At 33.9% G+C, this 20,497-nt stretch overlaps 1 protein-coding gene across 2 annotated transcripts; it reads right to left on the bottom strand.

The window, feature by feature from the left end:
• Positions 1-1,949: 1,949 nt before the first annotated feature.
• On the bottom strand, positions 1,950-20,496 carry LOC127856557 (esterase OVCA2-like). Of its 2 annotated transcripts, none has more exons than XM_052392850.1 (9): positions 20,384-20,496; positions 17,607-17,687; positions 16,897-16,971; positions 15,043-15,142; positions 14,532-14,609; positions 13,803-13,930; positions 11,424-11,505; positions 7,498-7,638; positions 1,950-5,285 (listed from the first exon to the last, which is right to left on the bottom strand). In XM_052392850.1, the coding sequence occupies exons 3-9, from the start codon at positions 16,930-16,932 to the stop codon at positions 5,140-5,142; spliced, it is 711 nt and encodes a 236-aa protein (XP_052248810.1). In that variant the 5' UTR covers positions 16,933-16,971; positions 17,607-17,687; positions 20,384-20,496; the 3' UTR covers positions 1,950-5,139. The 2 variants fall into 2 exon arrangements, with proteins under 2 accessions (XP_052248810.1, XP_052248811.1); XM_052392851.1 differs by having other exon boundaries at positions 14,541-14,609.
• Position 20,497: the final 1 nt, after the last annotated feature.

The following is a 20,497-nucleotide window of genomic DNA, read 5'->3' as shown; positions in this document are numbered from 1 at the left end:
GGTCAACTATTTGTAATTGTATTGAAACAAAAGATTGGTTACATATCTTTTCTATGCCTTTTCATATTACACGAGATACCCGTTTACCGTGGTTTCAATATAAAATTGTATACAGAATCATAGGTACGAACTCCTTCTTATTCAAAACTGGATATGCAACTACAGCAAACTGCACCTTTTGTCAAAATGAATGTGAAAAAATAGAGCATATTTTTTTGGAAATGTAAGCATGTAAATAAGTTGATAACAGATTTGTTTTCTGGATGTAATCTTTATTCAAATACCTTCCTTTCTATTGGGACATGCAAATGCAAATGGACCCTTAAATTTTATATTTGTTTTGATCAAAATGTTTATTTACAATTGTGAAATGAATAAAACTATACCCTCTATTAAAGCAGCTAAATCATACCTGTCCTTGCAGTACCATGTATTAAAAGAAATTTACAATGTTAATGATTTGCATCAAAGTAAAGATATGGAACTATTGTTAGCTCTTTTTGCAGTAGCCGTGATAAGGGATTTAGATTTCATGTATTGTCAATTATTTGCTAAACCAATATTGTTTGTATTATAATGTAGAAGTTAACTGATGATCAAATGCTTAAAATTTTGTTATAGTATGTATACATTGCTTGAAAATCATGTACAATGTGGAGTGGGATGCCCTCAACTCTCACACACCTATGTACGAGGATAATAAAACATATCGAACGGAAAAAGAGTTTATGAGGTTCTTTCGCGCATATGGCCCCATTATGTGTGGATCTGGAGTGTTTCCCAGCACTCCTACCTTATTTACTTTATAGACTCGCGAAAGTTAGGACGAATTTTAAATTATAGCTGTAAATTAAAGCTGTTCGGTAAGATTTTTTTAAATTTTTGAGTGGTCTTGTGTTGTGGGGGAAAGCCGGAGTACCCGGACAAAACCCCAACTGTTCGGTAGAGCGACCAAAAACCAAACTTATATGCTTCCGGAATCGGGGATTGAGACCCTGTTGCCTTGGTGTGAAGCGCATGTTCAATCCCCGTTCAAGGGAGCGTATGAGTTCGGTTCGTGTGTAGTCATTTTAGAGTTTAGTTTTTATATAAATAGAGAAGTAACATCATGGTACTGTCCTACTTAATCATGAGTAATTTACTAGTTCTCTCCTAATACTCTAGTCTTTCTTTCCACAATTAAAACTGAAATTTTGGAACAATCGCTAAAATCTATTTATATGCAATACTATTTTTGCCAGATTAAAAAATAAAGAAATTCCAAAATGCACATGTTCGTATCCAAATCAACGTTACTAGGGTCATATGCCGTATAACTAAATATATATGACAGTTTATATCAAAAGTTCCATTTGGAATAACAACAAAACACAACTCATCAATTCAAAGGCGGAGGGATATAAACTTGGCTTTATCCGTAACGTTTTATGGCTTTATCTCAGAAACTATATAAGATATCAACATGAAACTTCATAGGTGGATAGATTTCAATAAGGAAAAGTGTCATGCACAAGAATCATAAGCCTACACTTTCTATGAGTTAATTACCTTTGTTGTTTTTTTTATGATGAAACTTTTCAGGGCTATATCTCAAGAAACCATGCAAGATTTCAAAATGACCTCGTGGGTGTGTAGAAATCAATGGGAGTGTTGCCATGCACAAGAACCATAACCTTGCACTTTCTTAAATAGAAGTTATTGCCCTTTCTTGTTTTTGTATGATGCAACTTTTCAAAGTTATATATCAGATACGCTACAAGATTTTAACATGAAACTGCATGAGTACATAGATATCAATGAGGAGAATTGCAATTTATAAAAACAATTACCCTACATTTAATTATTAACTATTTATTAATAACCTCCACTTAATGATTATACTGTATATCAAGGGATTTGCACCGATCCATAAACAATGTTTTTTTGGCGGGGGATATCAATTCAACTAATTTGCTTGTTTATTTTTATTTGTAGTTCAATTATATTTTTAACAAAACAACAAAGTGCACTCATGCGTTTCTCACATTGTGCTAACAAGTAAAACCAATAAAGCTTATCAGTATACATTTCATTAGTATATCCAAACTAAGGGAACGATCTAAGACCACAAAAGGTACATGGAGATGCAAAAGGGGGCATGGTCGAAAGCTGGACCAATGTGGTAACAATTTCTAATAATTTAATAAATTTAGGACATTTCTTAGTGCAAAACCAATAATTAAGGCTTTTAAGGATATCATATTCCTTCAACATTGAATATTTGCAAAACAGACATAGATTTAAAGAGATTTACACATTTTATCAAACCAAGAGGAGCATGAGATGGAAACAAAAAAGAAGCAGGAGCAACATATTACCATTATATAGATATTCTATCTACTGAGACCTTAGAAAGCATGTGTTTAAGACGTCTTTGCAATTGTAGAAGTAAACAATCTCAACATTAATAAGATACTTTCAGAGGGGGTAATCATGTGATAGTCAAAGATGGCGACGTCCAAGCCGAGATAGTCATTTTTTACCGTTGTATACCCTTTATTTCTTTTGTTTGATTTTTAAAAGATGCTCACTTTCCTACCATATCAGTAAAAAAATGTGATGGGCTTTTATTTTGTATCAATATTTGCTTTATATCTCTACTTTACTCCCTGGGAATTTTCTTTGTTGAGCTGTATTTCGTCACCTCGCTAAGAAATTTCGCATCGAGTAAAATCAGGATAGAGAGCGAATATTAATACAAAGTAAACAATTTTATTGTTTTTGATGATATGACTGGAAAGTGAGCGGCATTAAAAACATTAATACAAGTAATAAAGTGTATAAAACGGCAAAAAATACCTGCATCTGATAACCCCGTCTAACTTTGCCTCAGACTGCTTTATGTGAGGACTCCGAATGTACCCCTGCAGTCCAACCTTACCAACTCATCTGAGACTCCTAGGGCCGTATTCCAGTAGCTTCTAGTAGGGGGGGGGGGGTTAACAAAAGTACCGAAAGTAAATAGCGCAGGAAGGTTTCCACTTAACAAAACAAGCATGCATCATGAGGAGAAGTAAAAAGAGGTTGCCTGCATGACAAGCAGTGCATCAAACAAGTCACTTAATTGACAGCTTAAACAATAATTTATAAATGTTTTTCAGTAAATTGATTGGACTTTGCAGAGTGAATTTGTATCCCAGTTCTGAAATCCATCCATGATTGGTCAACTTACATATTCATTGACAGTTTATGGTCAATTTCACTTTGAACCACATACAACAAACAACAGTCAAGGCTTCTTTCTTTAGATGTAAATGTATGCTGATATTTTTTGGACGAAACAGATCCTATGAAAAAAATTAAATTCAGACGAGTTTTTTCATCTGCTTGCATAGACGTTAAAAAATCTAAATGATTTTGTTGTAAAATCTGATAACAGTTCCAGCATACTTGATGCTTTACAAGGCGAAAAACATTAACAACAAACTCAACTTTTAATGAATTGGCCTTTGACTGTGAAATAAGGAACTTTATGAAAGGAGTTTTATACTAAGTAAGGCCCACTTTGTAAGTTAGTTGAGTTTAGTTTAAACATATTTATTTAGGTGATTGCATAAAAAGCCTAGGGCTTATTTGAAATGCTCTCAAGTCCGTTTCCTGGGACTAAAACCAGTACTTGGTGTCTAAGGGGGAAATCTTAAGAACGCATCCCACTGTGGGGATCAAACGCATTACCTCACGATCAATAGGCAGACACCATATCCACTTCATCACTATATTGTAAGTTATAAATATCAATATGGTTTTGAATGTTCGAGTGAAGTGATCTCTTAAAACAAGCACAAGTAAATGTTATTTAAAGTCGGCAAGAGTACATAACATATAACATAAGCTATACTTAGCTTTTAAACCAACATTTTTTACAAATGTATAATAATAACATATTAAAAAGCAGCTGTTAAGAGAGACAGTAAGATAGTTTAAACATGGTTAAGACAAGCATTAATACAAAAGTGCATAATGGCATAAATGGCAAAGCATTTGTCAAGCAAAGGGAAGTAACTACACATAAACACAAAAACTGAGAGATTTATGCTAATAAAGACCATACGCCTACAACTAAATTAAAGCAGTTTAAATAAGTAGGGAAAGCATATCAGATAATAACATATTAAAAACAGCTGTTAAACGAGACAGTAAAATAATTTAAACATAGTTAATACCAGCATTAATACTTAGGGCATATGGCATAACTTGCAGAGCATTTGTCAGGCAAAAGGAAGTGACAAGAAATAAAACATAAAACTGAGAGATTTATGCTAATCTAGGCGATAGGCCTACGCATAAATTAACTCAATTAAAAAAATATAATAAGCATGCATGACAAAGAGGCTTATAAGCACATAGTAGTATACATATATATATGAGATATCTATGCAGCAACTAAGACAAGTTTAGCCAAATAAGCAGAACATGACAAAAGACAAAGCAAAATAATAAGCAAAATAATAAGCAAAGTAATAAGCAAAAGAAAGCATAACTAGAAAACATGTCAGGTCAGCAGTCCCAGTCTGCAGACTCGCTACCTGATACAATCAATCCCTATTTAATAGCTTGTCTATGGTGCAATAGTCAAGACCAAATTGACTCACTAGAGACCTTGCTATGCTAAATGTTCTGTAGGATGCCAATGTACAGAAATTTCTGGGTCTTAGAAAGCCGTTTGAAAACTTTACAACATGAAAATAATTAACAACAAAATCACAAAATTAACTTAAATTACTCACCCATCACCCCAAGAAAATTCATCATTTCGATGAATAATTAGTTTCATGAAGTTTTAAACTAGAGAATCTTGCTAAATGTGGTCCTAAATAAATTTGAATTACTTAACTCTTTCCCACTCAGAAGCAAAGTGAAAATGTTTATATGCAACCAGCATAACACCAGAACAGCCTGCAAGGGTAACATACTGTTTGCTGCTCATCACTATCTTAGGGTTGGAAATGAAGCAGTTAAAACTTGAATCTAGTAAAAAAAGTTCTTAAATTTAATTTCATTTTCTAAGGCACTACAAACAGGTCAAAATGCAGTCTGAGTGGGAAAGGGTTAACATAATAAAGCTACAAGTTAATCAAAGCAACTACAGTTTAGCCCAGATCAACTGGATGCCTTTTTCGCCAGCATTTTCTGCAAAAAGTCTGTGTATACTGGTTTCTGGGGACCAGATGCTGGTACGAAGTGACCTCCTTCGTGTTCCAACACTGTAGGTGCCTCGAAATACTGCAGTAGATCTTCACTCATCTCTGAAAACCCACACAAATTTGATAAAGACTCAGGGGTGTGATTTTTATCCTTTCATGTTACATGCTCAATGCCAACATTGTTAAGCCAAAACCAGGGGCAGAAACAAACATTTTGAGCATGGTTGCCAACCTGTGTTATTTTGATATTTTTTTAACAAAATACGAAATTATAAGGTCCAACTTTAGGGCAAATTGTAAGATGGATCCTTCCTAGTTTCCATCTCTACAATACTTAAGAACTTTACAGCATCAACTTAAAAGTGACAAGTTTTGGTGAATCCATTTAAAACATAGGGAGTTTTGCTCCCCTCATATGTTTCAAAAATCAGACCCCTGAAGTTTGTTAATTTAATTCAGTTGAATATTGATTTTAACTCACAAATGATATGAGAAATTGATATTATTATCATAGAAAATAAATGTTTTCACTGGTGGAAAATAATTATTTTTTATGATGAGTGGATTAAATTCAATTATCTACCAAAGCCATTTTTTTGTACTATTTAAAGCTTATCCATCATCTGTTCATATTTTAAAAGGGGTCAACCTGGTGAATTTGCAGATCCATTTCTCTCAATTCGCTGTGAAAATTAATAACAATTATCACATTTTAAAACAAGTTATTGTCAATTTTTAATCACTGACATTTCGCTATAAACCACAAAAAAGCATACTGGTACATTAAATGGAAAACTTTTCATTTAAATGGCCCTGGTAAAGTTTATCAATCTTTAATTATCATAAAGTTCAAGCATGTTTATACGTAAAAGAGAACAAAAATCAGGAATGAGTGGATTGCTCCCATGTAAACAAGAGCACCAAATAACGGGTGCCAACGCTCAGTTGCAGGTGCAGTTTTGTTAACATAGTGACCCAAAAATGGAAGTGGCTTGTAGAACTCATCAAGGTGCATCTACATATGGAGTTTCAAAGTTGTAGATGGAAGCACTTTGATTTTAGAGCAAAATGTCAAGGTTTTAGCACGACGCCGGTGGACGGCGGACGACATGATGAGCTGGCTATGACAATACCTCGGGTTTTCTCCCGAAAACAGCCGAGCTAAAAATGTAGCACGCATTTACACTTTATGGTGATGAAAAAAAATCAAAGCTTAAATTCAATCACTTTCGTAATGTGGAAGTAGTTTGCTCAACAAACTTATGCCAACAAGGATATCAGTAAAACTGATGGATGCTTCCCAATGATGCTTTGTCCATATATGGTTTAATTGTGTGGAAAAAAAGTGTGACCTTGTGAAAATCTATTATTAGCCTCGGTGACCTTGACCCCAGTGACCTCAAACCTCATCAAAAGGTAGAGGTCCATGCAAGGTACCTACATTAAAAATATATAAGAGATCGATCAAATATTGAAAGCGCTATGAGAAACTGTAACTATAGTGTGACCTTGAGAAAACCTATTATTACCCTCGTTGACCTTGACCCCATTGACCTCAAACCTCATCAAAAGGTAGAGGTCCATGCAAGGTACCTACATGCCAAATATGTAAGAGATCTGTAAAATATCGAAGGGGTTATGAGAAACTGTAACAAAACTGTGATGGAAAAATCTATTTTTAGCCTCAGTGATCTTGACCTTGACCCCAGTGACCTCAAACCTCCTGAAAAGGTAGAGGTCCATGCAAGGTACCTACATGCCAAATATGTAAGAGAATGGTAAAATATGGAAGGGGCTATGAGAAACTGTAACAAAATTGTTACAGAAAAATCTATTATTAGCCTCAGTGACCTTGACCCCAGTGACCTCAAACCTCATCAAAAGGTAGAGGTCCGTGAAAGGTACCTTCATGCCAAATATGTAAGAGATCGAAAAATATTGAAGGTGCTATGAGAAACTGTAACAAAATTGTGACGGAAAAATCTATTATTAGCCTTAGTGACCTTGACCTTGACCCCAGTGACCTCAAGCATCATCATAAGGTAGAAGTCCATGCAAGATACCTACATGCCAAATATGTAAGAGATCGGTAAAATATTGAAGGCGCTATGAGAAACGGTAACAAAAGTGTGATGAAAGTAAGTAAGGAACCCCAAACTGGCAACTATATGCTCCCCATATATATATATATATATATATATATATATATATATATATGGGGAGCATAACAACCTGACTCCAATATATGTATAGGTCATGCACCACAAGAATGGTAAAACAATCTTGAACTTGCAATTAAATGATTTATCGATACCTTTCATAATCACTTTATCTGTTTTTCCAAATACATGTAATGATGGAATGGTTATCTTCTTGCTGTACAAGACATTGTGCGCCGACTGTCGACTTTTAAAGCCCGCAACAAATATAACAAAGTTGAACTTGATTGGGGAATCTGAAATAGAAATTATATAGGGAATGTACAACAGTTTAAAAGTTTGAATTTGACGTTTCAGTAACACTGGTAGTAAATGCTTAATTCTTTAAACCAGACACCTAATAGTAGAATTTGATACCGCTTTACAGCAATAGAAACTAGAGCTTTGGGGAAAAACTGCATGTTTATGATATATGTTAAGTTTCAATTCTATCTAATTCAAATCTATTAGCCAATAACATAATATGCAGTCCACTGACAGACCAATTGACAAACCATCTGACCGACATAAGGACTGCTAACATAGCCCTACCCTTTAAAGACAAGTAGAGAGTATAATGATTTCAAAATATAAGAAATTTGCTATATACAAATGTTTAGGCTAAATTGTTTTTATATTTTGAAATAGTATATTTTTATTATCGTAAAAAGGTAAAAGAAATTACAAAATTGAAACTACAGATCTTTGTTGCTTGATAACCTGGTCCTATATTCATCAACCCATTCTTTGACTTTAGAATAAATAATAGAATTAGCACAGAGAAAAATGAATTCAGTGTTTGAATATATACAGGTTACCACTGGTGATTATGTCATTAACAAAATGTTCTGAATGAAGAATGATGAAGATAAGGGTGGTAACAGTAAGTGTCAAGTTTGAATCAAATAAAAGGAATTTCTTTAATATTCTTATTTCAAGAGTATTCTTTATTCTTAGACTTAAGTGTAAGAATTGTCTGGTCTTAATAAGTGTATAGAAAGAAAACTTACAAATTAGTTGAATGTGTCTAGTTATTCAAAATAGTTGCATTTCTAATTTAATATTGTCTTGATTACTGCACAATCTTTAAGCTAAAAATAACAAGGGACAAATTTGTCACAAAACCAGGTTTTCATTGTGAAAAAAAAATCTGATAAAGGGAGAAAACTCAAACTGAACTTTTGAAATGAACAAACAAAATTAACCCCCTTTGTAAGTTTGTTTGTAAAACAAATCTATTTTTAGTCGCGGCGACCTTGACATTGGAGATATTGACGTGATTTTTTCGTGCGACACACCGTCCCATGATGGTGAACAAATGTGCCAAATGATTTTAAAATCTCACAATGAATGACATAGTTATGGCCAGGACAAGCTCATCTATGGCCATTTTTGACCTTTGAACTCAAAGTGTGACCTTGACCTTGGAGATATCGACGTAATTATTTTGCGCGACACACCGTCCAATGATGGTGAACAAATGTGCCAAATGATTTTAAAATCTGACAATGAACGACATAGTTATGGCCCGGACAAGTTTGTTCCGCCAGCCCGCCAGCCTGCCAGCCAGCCAGCCAGCCAGCCAGCCAGCCCGCATTCGCCAATCTAATAACCAGTTTTTTCCTTCGGAAAACCTGGTTAATAATATAAGTTTTTATTTTTCCAACACATTTTATTCCGAGATTGCAAACAAATGCATGTATAATATGAGCAATAACACAATAATGCAATGATATCAGAGAGGACAAAAAAACATATGCAACACATCTAATGTTATCTACATTATACATGTTATTTTGTGTTTAAAAAAACCTTAACCCTTTCAGTGCGGGCACCGAATTTTGAAGGCCTTTGCAAACAGTTTGGATCCAGATGAGACGCCACAGAACGTGGCGTCTCATCTTGATCCAAACTGTTTGCTATTCTGATAGTATTCTTTGAAAAACAATCGAAGAAAATGCTAATTTTAGAAATTCAGCAGTCGACATTTTAGCAGACGACAAATTTCCCAGCATGCAAAGGGTTAAGGAAATATAAGAGAAAACAAATTATTTTTCAGTGCATGTTAACATGAAACTAAATTTGCTGATCAGCCCTCATATAACAAGATCTCTATTTCAAACAGAAGTTCATTTGCTGAAGAATCCTAAAGCTGCTAACATTGCACTTAATTTTGCCTCCTCAAAAAATTAGGCATCATATTACAAGATTTTCAACATTCCATAAGTCCATAAACACTCAAAATCAACGAATATTCTGTACAATATTTCAAAAATAAAAATAACACATAAAATATCAATGTTCCTTATAGCAATAGACAAAATTTCAATGCTAGATGTAGCCTGGTAACATAGATTTAACAAGTAACAAAATGCTCTTTTTTGTGTTTTTTTGTGGGACAATATATTCAACACATGTTCATGTACCATGTTAATTTTTGTGTGTCGTATGAATACATATTATTGCTGGAAATTAAAATGGAATATATTGTGCCACAAAAAATTAAAAACGAGCATCTTGTAAATCATTAAATCTATGTAACAATACCACATCTATCATTGAAACTTTGGCTATTGCTATAAGGAACACTGATTTTTATGGGTTAACTTTATTTAACGAAATATTTTGCGAAAATATTTGTTGATTTTTTAGTATTTATGTTACTTTAACTTCATTTGGTGATCAATACAATAAGCTGTTTCTATTGTTGACTGGGTTGATGGACCACAAATCAAAGGATAGCAGTTCGATCCCAAGTGTTGCGAGATAACTTGTGTGGGATTTGTTATGAAATTCTTCTACAGCCATTGTTAACCCTTTAAGCGCTGGAACTGAATTTTTAAGGCCAAACTGTTTGCTATTCTGATATAGGTCTTTGAAAAAAAGTGAAGAAAATTATTATTTTAGAAATTCAGCAGACACCAATCTAGCAGACGACAAATATCCCAGCATGCAAAGGGTTCACATTCCTTTGAATCAAGAAGGGCAGCTGTTGCATACTCTGGGTGCGGGATCAATGGGTTGACAGAGGTTTACATACGGGATTGACAGAATGTAAACACACTATTAAGAACTTTATTTTTGCAAATATCTCAAGTTATTGAAATACAATGGCAAAAATCTTTAGTGCATAAAAGACATATTTTCTTGCAGTTTGTGGTGATATCTTAAGATTTACCAATAAATCATTGAATACGTCTGAAATAGCTGCAAAAATTTATTGTTGTGTGCGACATAACCATGTACATGAATGCGTTACACGTAGAATTTTTGGCCAAGAACACAGATTTATTGAATAAACAAGAGATGTGTTTTTCAGAAACACAATGCCCCCTATTGCGCCGCTTTGAAGCCATAAAGTTGACCTTTGACCTTGAAAGATGACCTTGACCTTTCGCCACTCAAAATTTGCAGCTCCATGAGATACACATGCATGCTAAATATCAAGTTGCTATCTTCAATATTGCAAAAGTTATGAAGAAGGTTAAAGTTTTGGTTAAAGTTTTTGAATTTGTTTTTTTTACCTTTGACCTTGAAGGATGACCTTGACCTTGACCTGTCACCACTCAAAATGTGCAGCTCCATGAGATACACATGCATGCCAAATATCAAGTTGCTATCTTGAATATTGCAAAAGTTATGACCAAGGTTAAAGTTTTGGTTAAAGTTTTGGGACACACACATACAATGACAGACAGGCCAAAAACAATATACCCCCGATCTTTCAATCCGGGGGCATAACAATTTCTGATGTATTTCACATTGCCATAAGAAGATTAAAAAACTGTCTTTTATGCACTAGTTGAAATTCGCAAGAAAAATTGTTTTAAAAATAGTTTGGAGAAAAGCACCACATACTGGTGTGTTAACATCCATTAACGATCAATTGTGAACCCCACACAGTCACATGATCCTGCATCCTGATACTGGCAAAAGTAAAATGACTCATATCCAGCTAAAAAGAGCAAACAAATAGCGCTAAACAAACAAACAAAATGTTTGTCATTCAATTTATCTCGATCAAATATTTAGAACAACAAACCTGGATTTTGCTGCTGAATTCCACAAAGCAGGGAAGCGAATGCTGCACCCTGACTGAAACTTAAAACTCCATCGAACGGCCCCTGAAATATACATACACATAACAAATTGTGTTATGACTGACGAGTGCTGCAGTGTAGATACTGTCAGTTCTTTACATGTTATATATAAAATTAACTTTACAAATTTACACATTTATTTCTAAATAACAATGTCACGGCTTTTTTCTTGATTTGGGGAAAGGGCCTGGCTTTGAATATTTGGGGAAAAAATATTGACAAAAGTGAAAAAGGGGAAGACATTTTTAAAGTTTAGCTTAACATTTGGGGAAAAATTGCATAATTTTATAGAAATTCTCCTAGGGGATGGGGCCTTTCTCTCGGGGGAAGGGGCCTATATAAGACCCTTGCTAAAGAAGGAAAAAACGCCCTGCACTGGATCAACTGTAGACTTCTGAGTGTTGTCATGGTGACAAACAATGAACGGCAGTCTCAAACAACACAAGCATATTTTTCGAATGTAATAGAGGATATTAAAATGTGTTAATTTGAGGGTAAGTATGTTTACCATACATTTACAAAATAATTCCCCCATTGTTCTTTGAAAAACCATGTAATGGCAGATTTATCAACTTCTATTCCTGATCGTTAATCACAAAAATATGGACTCGTCACAAAACCTTCTCAGTTGTTTTTAAAATATAGCTTTAATTAACTCAACAGATTATACATCATACAAATAACTTGGTCGCCATGGTGAAGTGGATATGGTGTCCGCCTAGCGACCGGGAGGTCATGGGTTTAATCTGCACTGTGGGATCTCCCCCATAGACACCAAGTACTGGTTCAAGTCCCAGGAAACGGACTCGAGAGCGTTTCAAATAAGCCTTAGGCTTTCTATGCAATCAAGCTGAAATAACTAAGTTGAAAATAAATAAATAAATAATCTTTATGCATGATTATCATCACAATGAACAAAATAGTGTTCAAATGGACGCTGGTTAAATAGATAAAGAACAAACAAATTCGTTGAATTGATATCCCCCGCCAATTTGCTTCTGGACACAAAAGTGTTTTATTTGACACGCAAAAAAGCATTTTATCAAGATACAAAGGGCCATAACTCGGTTATTAACAGATAATGTACAATGTCATTTGGCGTGCATCATCCCCTTATCCATATATATACTCATACCAAGTTTCAATGAAATCCGCCAAACCCAAGATATGGCTCCGGATGGACGGAAAGACGGACGAACCTACAACGCCAAAACAATAAAAAAGGTTTGTCACATACAGATCAGCAGTCCCCTACTGGGCAAATGCTGTTGAAGAAAGAACAGGAGCCCCATATGTTTTATTAAACTGTCATAAGTGCTTTTGGAGTCGTCAGGATCCAGATTGCAATTGTATCAAGTTCTGTACCCATAGAAACCACAAACTTCTGCAGACAAAAAAAGACACGCATATCCATCATATGGCTTTCTATCCACATACTGAGTTTCATCAACTTAGCTTCAGAGCTTTTTGCATCATCGTACAATTTTCCGACTAACAGATGGATAGACAGACAAAACTTAAATAATGTAAAAATTCTCCATATGGCCCTCTATCATGATACCAAGTTTCATTCACCTAGCTTACATATTTTTCAATTTGTTGAACAATCCAAATTTGTTTTCACTTATTTCAGTAACCATAGCAACCACTATTTTGTGTTATGAAAGAACTGAAATAGCCTGCATATACCAATATGGACTGACACCCATCATCCTTTATTGCAGGATTCAGATTTTTCAGACGGAATATTAGAATTTCAATGATTTCTGTACCAAAGCATCTGCTTACAAAGCAACCAAAAAATTTTCTGAAGAAAAAAAAACAGCGAAAATAATGTGCATATTCCCAGCAAGTTTCTTCAACCAAGACTGGGTACATTTTGAGTTAAAGCATATAGCAGACATACATACAGTTGGACAGGTGGTTAACCTAAAGTCCCTTTTAGTTGCACCAGTAGGGGACTAATAAACCCCAAAACTCACTTTATGTTGTTGTTTATCCTGTTAAACTTGTGCATGGACAAAACTGACTTTGAATATATTAAAGCACAATTCAAATTTCAAGCGTGTAATTTATGCTAATAGAGTTCACAAGTAACAAGGTCGCTGTGGCGTAGTGGACAAGGTGTCCGCCTAGGGACTGGGAGGGCACCCGTTCGATCCTCAATGCGCTAGCGTTCTTCCAATCACCCCAGAAGAGACCAAGTACTAGTTCTATCCAGGAAACAAACTCGAGAGTGCTTCAATAAGCATTAGGCTTTTGATGAAACCAAGCTGAAATAAATAGGTTTAAATCAAGCTATACACATCATGAATTCTCACCTGTTCTTTGAAAACCCCGGTGACAAGGTCAATGGAGTCCTGGTAGCCTGGGCAACAGTCTGTGTAGTCCTTTGCAACATAGCTGTTGTCTAGCCTGGAAAACCACCACCCCATGTCTTCCCCCTCACCTGATATCAGAACAGAACAAAACATGATTGTATTGCACATATGTTTCTTACAGTTTCTAATATTAAACAAAATAATACAAAATACATGAATAAAGTAAGAGGATTTCACAGAAATATTATAATATAGTACTGCACTGATATTTAAACAAAACTTGTTTTATATCACAAGTTATCAGTGCATCTAGATAAATATGGAACTGTTATAGTATTTCGCTAAAATAAATAAAATCCTATTTGTTTCGAAATACATGGAAAAAAAAGTTTACATACAACAAACTTAAACATGGAAACTACATGTACATTAATTTTGAAGTTAAATGTTTTTCTTGATTACCCTCTTTGTTTATTGGTTTTCCACTAAAAGGTAAAATTAGTGCAAAATGCAAAGTGGCCAAAGCATATGGCACTTGTTTTTAAATTTCTTTCTATTTTTAATATTGCATGACAACAATACATATTTCATTACAAATTTACATATATGGGGAAACAAGTAACAAGTTTACAAAAGCTTAAAGATAGCTGACAAAAAAATATTCAAGGATTTTATTTGATGCAGAATCAGCATTTTTAATGCAAGCACTTTTTCCTATTAATTTCCTACTTGATATACCTTCTGCTTTAGTTTCCTCGTCTGAGACTGTGGGCAAAGGTGGAACACGGTTTGGGGCAGTTATGAAAACTGGAAACATAAGAAGACAAGGCAATCAATAAGCAGGTCTTTTGTTAACTTCTGACAAACGAAATTTTGCCAATCCAGACTTTGGACATTTGAAAGTTTTTAAGTGTATACATGACAAACATGTTCAAGTTTTAACGGACAAATTACTGCTCTTTTAAAAATTTCAAGCTATTCTTTTACACTTTTACGGGCTGATCCCATGTACACTCTGTTACTTGGTGCAACCTAACATAAATTGTTTATTTGAATGTGTGTGTATTCCGAATTTTATTTAGAAAAGATTCAATTTGTTCATTTGAAAACATATAAACTACCGGTTTTTAAACCATTAAGAGACTAGACATATTGAAATGAACCCTCTTATTTCTATGACAGAACATCAGTAAAAGAACTGTGACACTAATTTTAAACAATAAAATGTTGCATTATTTACCCAGCTCTGTGTTCTTCTTTATGACTGGGATCTTCCTGAAAGCACCAGTTCGTTCTCTGAAACTCAGAGCATTCTGTCTGTAGCCGTGTAAGCACAAAATCTGAAAAAGACAGAATTGTACAGGTTTTTTTCCCCTTTTTTGGGAAGATAGCCCATGGCTTTGGAATTGGGAATTTTATCGGCATTTTCATGAAATTGGGAAAATTAATTCATTAGCCTTTTTTTTCCACACGAAAAGTCCACTAATTAGGGAAATACTTAATTTGATATAACACTTTATAATCATAAAAATTAAAAGAACAAAATCATAAAATACTTTGTTAGATGTAATTGAATTAAAATTGAGATAAAATATGCATAAGACACTTCTTTCTAAAAAAAAAAAAAAAAATTTTTTTTTTTTTTTTTTTTTTTTTGGAAATTGGGAATTTTTTTCCACATTTTGGGAAAAAAGTATACTTTTTGGGATTGGGAACATAGCCAAATTTCGGCTATAAAATCGGGCCAAAAAAAAACCTGTTGTACATTTGTTTTCATCAATAGATTGCTTTCAATAAGACGGTCAGAACTTATAAATCATGAAACAGACTCAAAAATGTATGGCTACTACATGTTTTGAAGCTAGCCCTATAAGTTTAATGAAATATTGCTTATATTATTGTGCTAAAACACACTTTCTATAAGGAGAACAATTATATTTTAGTTGTGCTCTGTGAAAAGGGGGATTTAATGCATGTGTGTAAAGTGTCATCCCAGGGTAGCCTGTGCATTCCACCCAGGCTAATCAGGGACTACACTGTCCGTGTTTATGATTTCTGTTTTAAGAAAGTTTCTTCTTAGCAAAAATCTAGTTTAGGCGACAATTGTCGTCCCTGATTAGCCTGTGCCTACTGCACAGGCTAATCTGGGACGACACTTTACGCACTTGCATCAAGCCCCTTTATCAAATACCACCGCCCATTTATTTAAAACTATTTACTAATAACAGCGTCATGTAAAACCCCATACTTTAGTTATAAAGGGTATTTGTTAACAATAGTTCCCGTTTAAACTTTTCATCTTAAGTTACAGCTTTCAATATAAATATATATAAACAAAATTTCAATAAAAATAGTTTCATGGTAAAAATACATGTAATATATTGGGTATTCTAGAACCCAAAGCATGTTAGTCTAGAATCCAAAGCATGTTAGTCTAGATTCCAAAGCATGTTACTTTACAATCCAAAGCATGTTAGTCTAGAATTCAAAGCATGTTATTCTAGAACCCAAAGCATGTTAGTCTAGAATCCAAAGCATGTTAGTCTAGAATCCAAAGCATGTTAGTCTAGAAACCAAAGCATGTTAGTCTAGAAACCAAAGCATGTAAGTCTAGAACCCAAAGCATGTTAGTCTAGAATCCAAAGCATGTTAGTCTAGAATCCAAAGCATGTTAGTCTAGAATCCAAAGCATGTTAGTCTAGAAACCAAAGCATGTTAGTCTTGAAACAAAAGCATGTTAGTCTAGAATCCAAAGCATGTAAGTCTAGAATCCAAAGCATTTTAGTCTAGAACCCAAAGCATGTTAGTCTAGAGTCCAAAGCATGTTAGTCTAGAATCAAAAGCATGTTAGTCTTGAACCCAAAGCATGTAAGTCTAGAGTCCAAAGCATGTTAGTCTGGAATCAAAAGCATGTTAGTCTTGAACCCAAAGCATGTTAGTCTAGAATTCAAAGCATGTTAGTCAATATTCCAAAGCAAGTTAGTCTAGAATCCAAAGCATTTAAGTCTAGAATGCAAAGAACGTAAGTCTAGAATACAAAGTATGTTAGAACTCTAAAAATATTTTTTATAAAAGTGAAAATTCATGGGCATACCTTAAGCTTGTCCTTAGGGAGTACTGCAGCTGCCATGATTGATCAAGAGTTGATAAATTATTGCATCAACAAAACCTGAAAATATCAAGTACAAAGAAACCTTTACTGTGTGTTATTACTGAACGCGTCAAAAGGTGGCATGTCTAACCAAAGTTAATATTTTTTCCATAAATAGCAACAAATTATTACTAATTTCATATATCTAGGAAAAAATAAAAATTGTGTTATTACACAAGCTAGTCAAAATAATAAAATGTTTAACATGATTTAAGTGCTTGGACTAACTTATATTTCCTTTAATATCTCAACAATGTTTTATGAAAACATAAAAGTTTAATAATGATACAGTCAGACTATCCTAATAATGACCAATAAAATGATGTAACACTCTTATGTGTAGCAGATATTGATTAAAATTCACACTGCAATAGAAAGTGTGATGCTTTTACGTTTGCAAAAATCAACTACGGATCTGTATTAAGAAGGACTTTTTTGGTACTGTATATCTTGATATTTAGTCAAAATTTAACATATAGGTATAGAAGAAAGCTCAATAATTGCACAGAACTTAATTTGTTTTAAAATGTCAATATATGACATTGACTCTAAATGCTTAGTACAGTTGTTGAGAATATTAGTGGCTCTTCGTAGACTAAAATCAGATGTTTGTAAATTTATAAGAACAGGGAATCAATAAATTATGTGCAAACCTGGGGGAGTGCTCCAGCCAGGCCTAAATGGAAGGGCGCCCTACCCTGCCGAAGCCCCGCCCTGACCTTCCTATGCCTGCCCTTTGATTTAAAAAAAAGACATATATAATGTATAAATCTCTTATTCTAATTTATTCCTCAGTGTAGACATTTTATATGGATGGCTTAATAATAATGGAAATAATATATTTTAACAATTATTAATAACATAAAAAAAAATGAAATGCAATATGCAATATCCAGATACACGTGCTTGAAAGTGCCCTTTTGACAAAATTCTGCGCGTGAAACTGCCCCTTTGACAAAATAACCACCCCCCCTTTTCAAATCCTAGCTGATGCAAGAAAACAAGTCTTTATCAATAGTGCAAGGTTACCAGGGGTTTTTCTGCCTATTTTGAGAAAAGGAGTCTGACCAAATTGGGAATTTTTTATCGACAAAATTGTCCATTTTGGGAATTTTGGCTTCGATGAAACGGCTTATTTTGGGAAAACATTGTGAATTTATCATGCTTAAATAAGTCAGTGGTTTAACAAATTAATTTGTTTTTATTTGTTATGTTGTCCTTTTTATATAAACACATGCAATATTTGGCATGTTCAATGTTTATTCTGCAAGTACTGCAATTTTGTCTCTCAGTGTCAGTTACACTCTGAGATAAGAACTGTACTGTCAAAAACTTTTAACAGATATTTTTTACCAAAACAAACACTGGTTAGTCACACAAGTTACAGCATAATTTTTCTCTGCTTTCTCTTATGAGAGCATCACAAAGCTCCTCCAATGTTTTGTCATTCAGATCTAAACCTTCAATGCAGGTACAAAGTGTAAGCATCAGATGAGTAAGTTTGCAGCGATTTTTTTCCTTCTTTATAAAGTACCGGTAAACGGCACTTTTCCAATTACGTAAAAACTACAAATTTCCCAATTGCTGGCCAAAAAATTCCCAATTTAAGGTAAAAAAAAATATTATTTTTTTTTTTTTTGGAAAATGCAACATTTTGTTAGATTCCCTGTGCAGCTGTATGGTTTGAACCTAGGTAAATATAATTTTGACAGCTTGAAAACACTTAGTTATCAATTTTTAAGTATTTGGGAGCATAAAATCAAAAACACCAATTTCCCAATTTGAGGGTTTCACGACTCGATTTTTCCCAATTTGAGGGTTTTCACGACTCAATTTTTCCCAATTGGACCGGTACGGGTACTTTTCCCAATTGGACAAAAAAAATCGCTGGTTTGGTTTGTGTGGTAATGGGGAGCACAGCAGGTTAACAATTATCTAATAATCATAAGTCATAAGACACTTTTTTCTCATAATCTGATAATCATAAGTATTAAGACACTTCTTTCTAAAAAAAAAAAAAAAAAAATTGGGGGGAAATTGGGATTTTTTTTTATAATTTCGGTTTGGGATCGGGTTTGTTTGCTTTGGGAATGCCTCCGTTTTCCGGAGTCCTCGACAGTGCTGAAAAAACCCTGGTTACACAATCTAAATCAAAATATTTAAATAAGTTGTGGTGCTAGTTATATTCAGGGTACAATTTTTCTGTAGCCAAATTAACCTTTTTATGTCTTAATTCTTATTACTTTGGATATTTAAACCCATTTACTGTAGCTTTATTGCATAGAAAGCCTTAGGCTTATTTGAAACGTGCTTGAGTCTGTTTCCTGGGACTAGCTAGAACCATTACTTGGTGTCTATGGGAGAAATCTAAAGAACGCTCCTACTATGGGAATCAAACCCAGGGTTTTTTTTGGCCCGATTTTATAGCCGAAATTCGGCTATGTTCCCAATCCCAAAAAGTATACTTTTTTCCCAAAATGTGGCAAAAATTCCCAATTTCCAAAAAAAAAAAAAAAAAATTTTTTTTTTTTTTTTTTTTTTTTTTTTAAAGATGTCTAATGTGTATTTTATCTCAATTTTAATTCAATTACATCTAACAAAGTATTATATGATTTTGTTCTTTTAATTTGAATGATTATAAAGGGTTTTATCAAATTTAGTATTTCCATAATCAGTGGACTTTTCGTGTGGAAAAAAAGGCTAATGAATTTATTTTCCCAATTTCATGAAAATGCCGATAAAATTCCCAATTCCAAAGCCATGGGCTATCTTCCCAAAAAGTGGAAAAAAAACCCTGAAACCCATGATCTCCTGTTCCCTAGGCTGACACCATATCCACTACACCTCTGCGACTTTGGATATTTTATGTGTGATAATAAATGTACAAAACCTAGTTGCCAAATGGAATTTTGTGTAGCCAAATTGTCTTATTTGTAGCCAGTGGCTAATTTGGCCAATGGCAGAAGCACTGATATTATATGATTGATATACAATCTGCTTGTTAAAAAGCGTATATTCGATGTCCTTATACAAAGCCTGCAAAACTGCACTACATTTACAACTTCACATGATCTGCATATGATGTAACCACAAGAGCTTAATGTTAATAATGTCAACAAAATGATCGATACCAGGAGATGCTCAATATGAGGGAACTGTACAATATGACTACTTTGATAATACAACTACTCATTTTCAGCATAATATCATTGGCACTAAACGGAAGTGTTACAGAACGCCCATAAACCCGCAATATTAAATTTAATGAGAGCGAAATTTTCATTCGAAATGTTTAATCCGAATTAGCATCAAGTTTATTCAATGTTCATGACAGCACAGCCTATGCTTAATATATATACAAATATAATCGCCATATATGTATAAAATTGTTTTAACAACAAATAAATTCTAAATGACAAAAACACCGGACTTTTCAATTAGATATTTGCAAGAGTTTTGCTGGACACATTTGTTTTCATCGCCTAAGTTGTTGTTGTTGTTATTATTTTATAAACAACCAACCAGTCGCAGACGCTCTGTCGGC

This window comes from Dreissena polymorpha, chromosome 13, assembly GCF_020536995.1.
Source record: "Dreissena polymorpha isolate Duluth1 chromosome 13, UMN_Dpol_1.0, whole genome shotgun sequence".
In the NCBI taxonomy this organism is placed as follows: domain Eukaryota; kingdom Metazoa; phylum Mollusca; class Bivalvia; order Myida; family Dreissenidae; genus Dreissena; species Dreissena polymorpha.
This window is presented reverse-complemented; position numbering and strand designations above follow the sequence as displayed.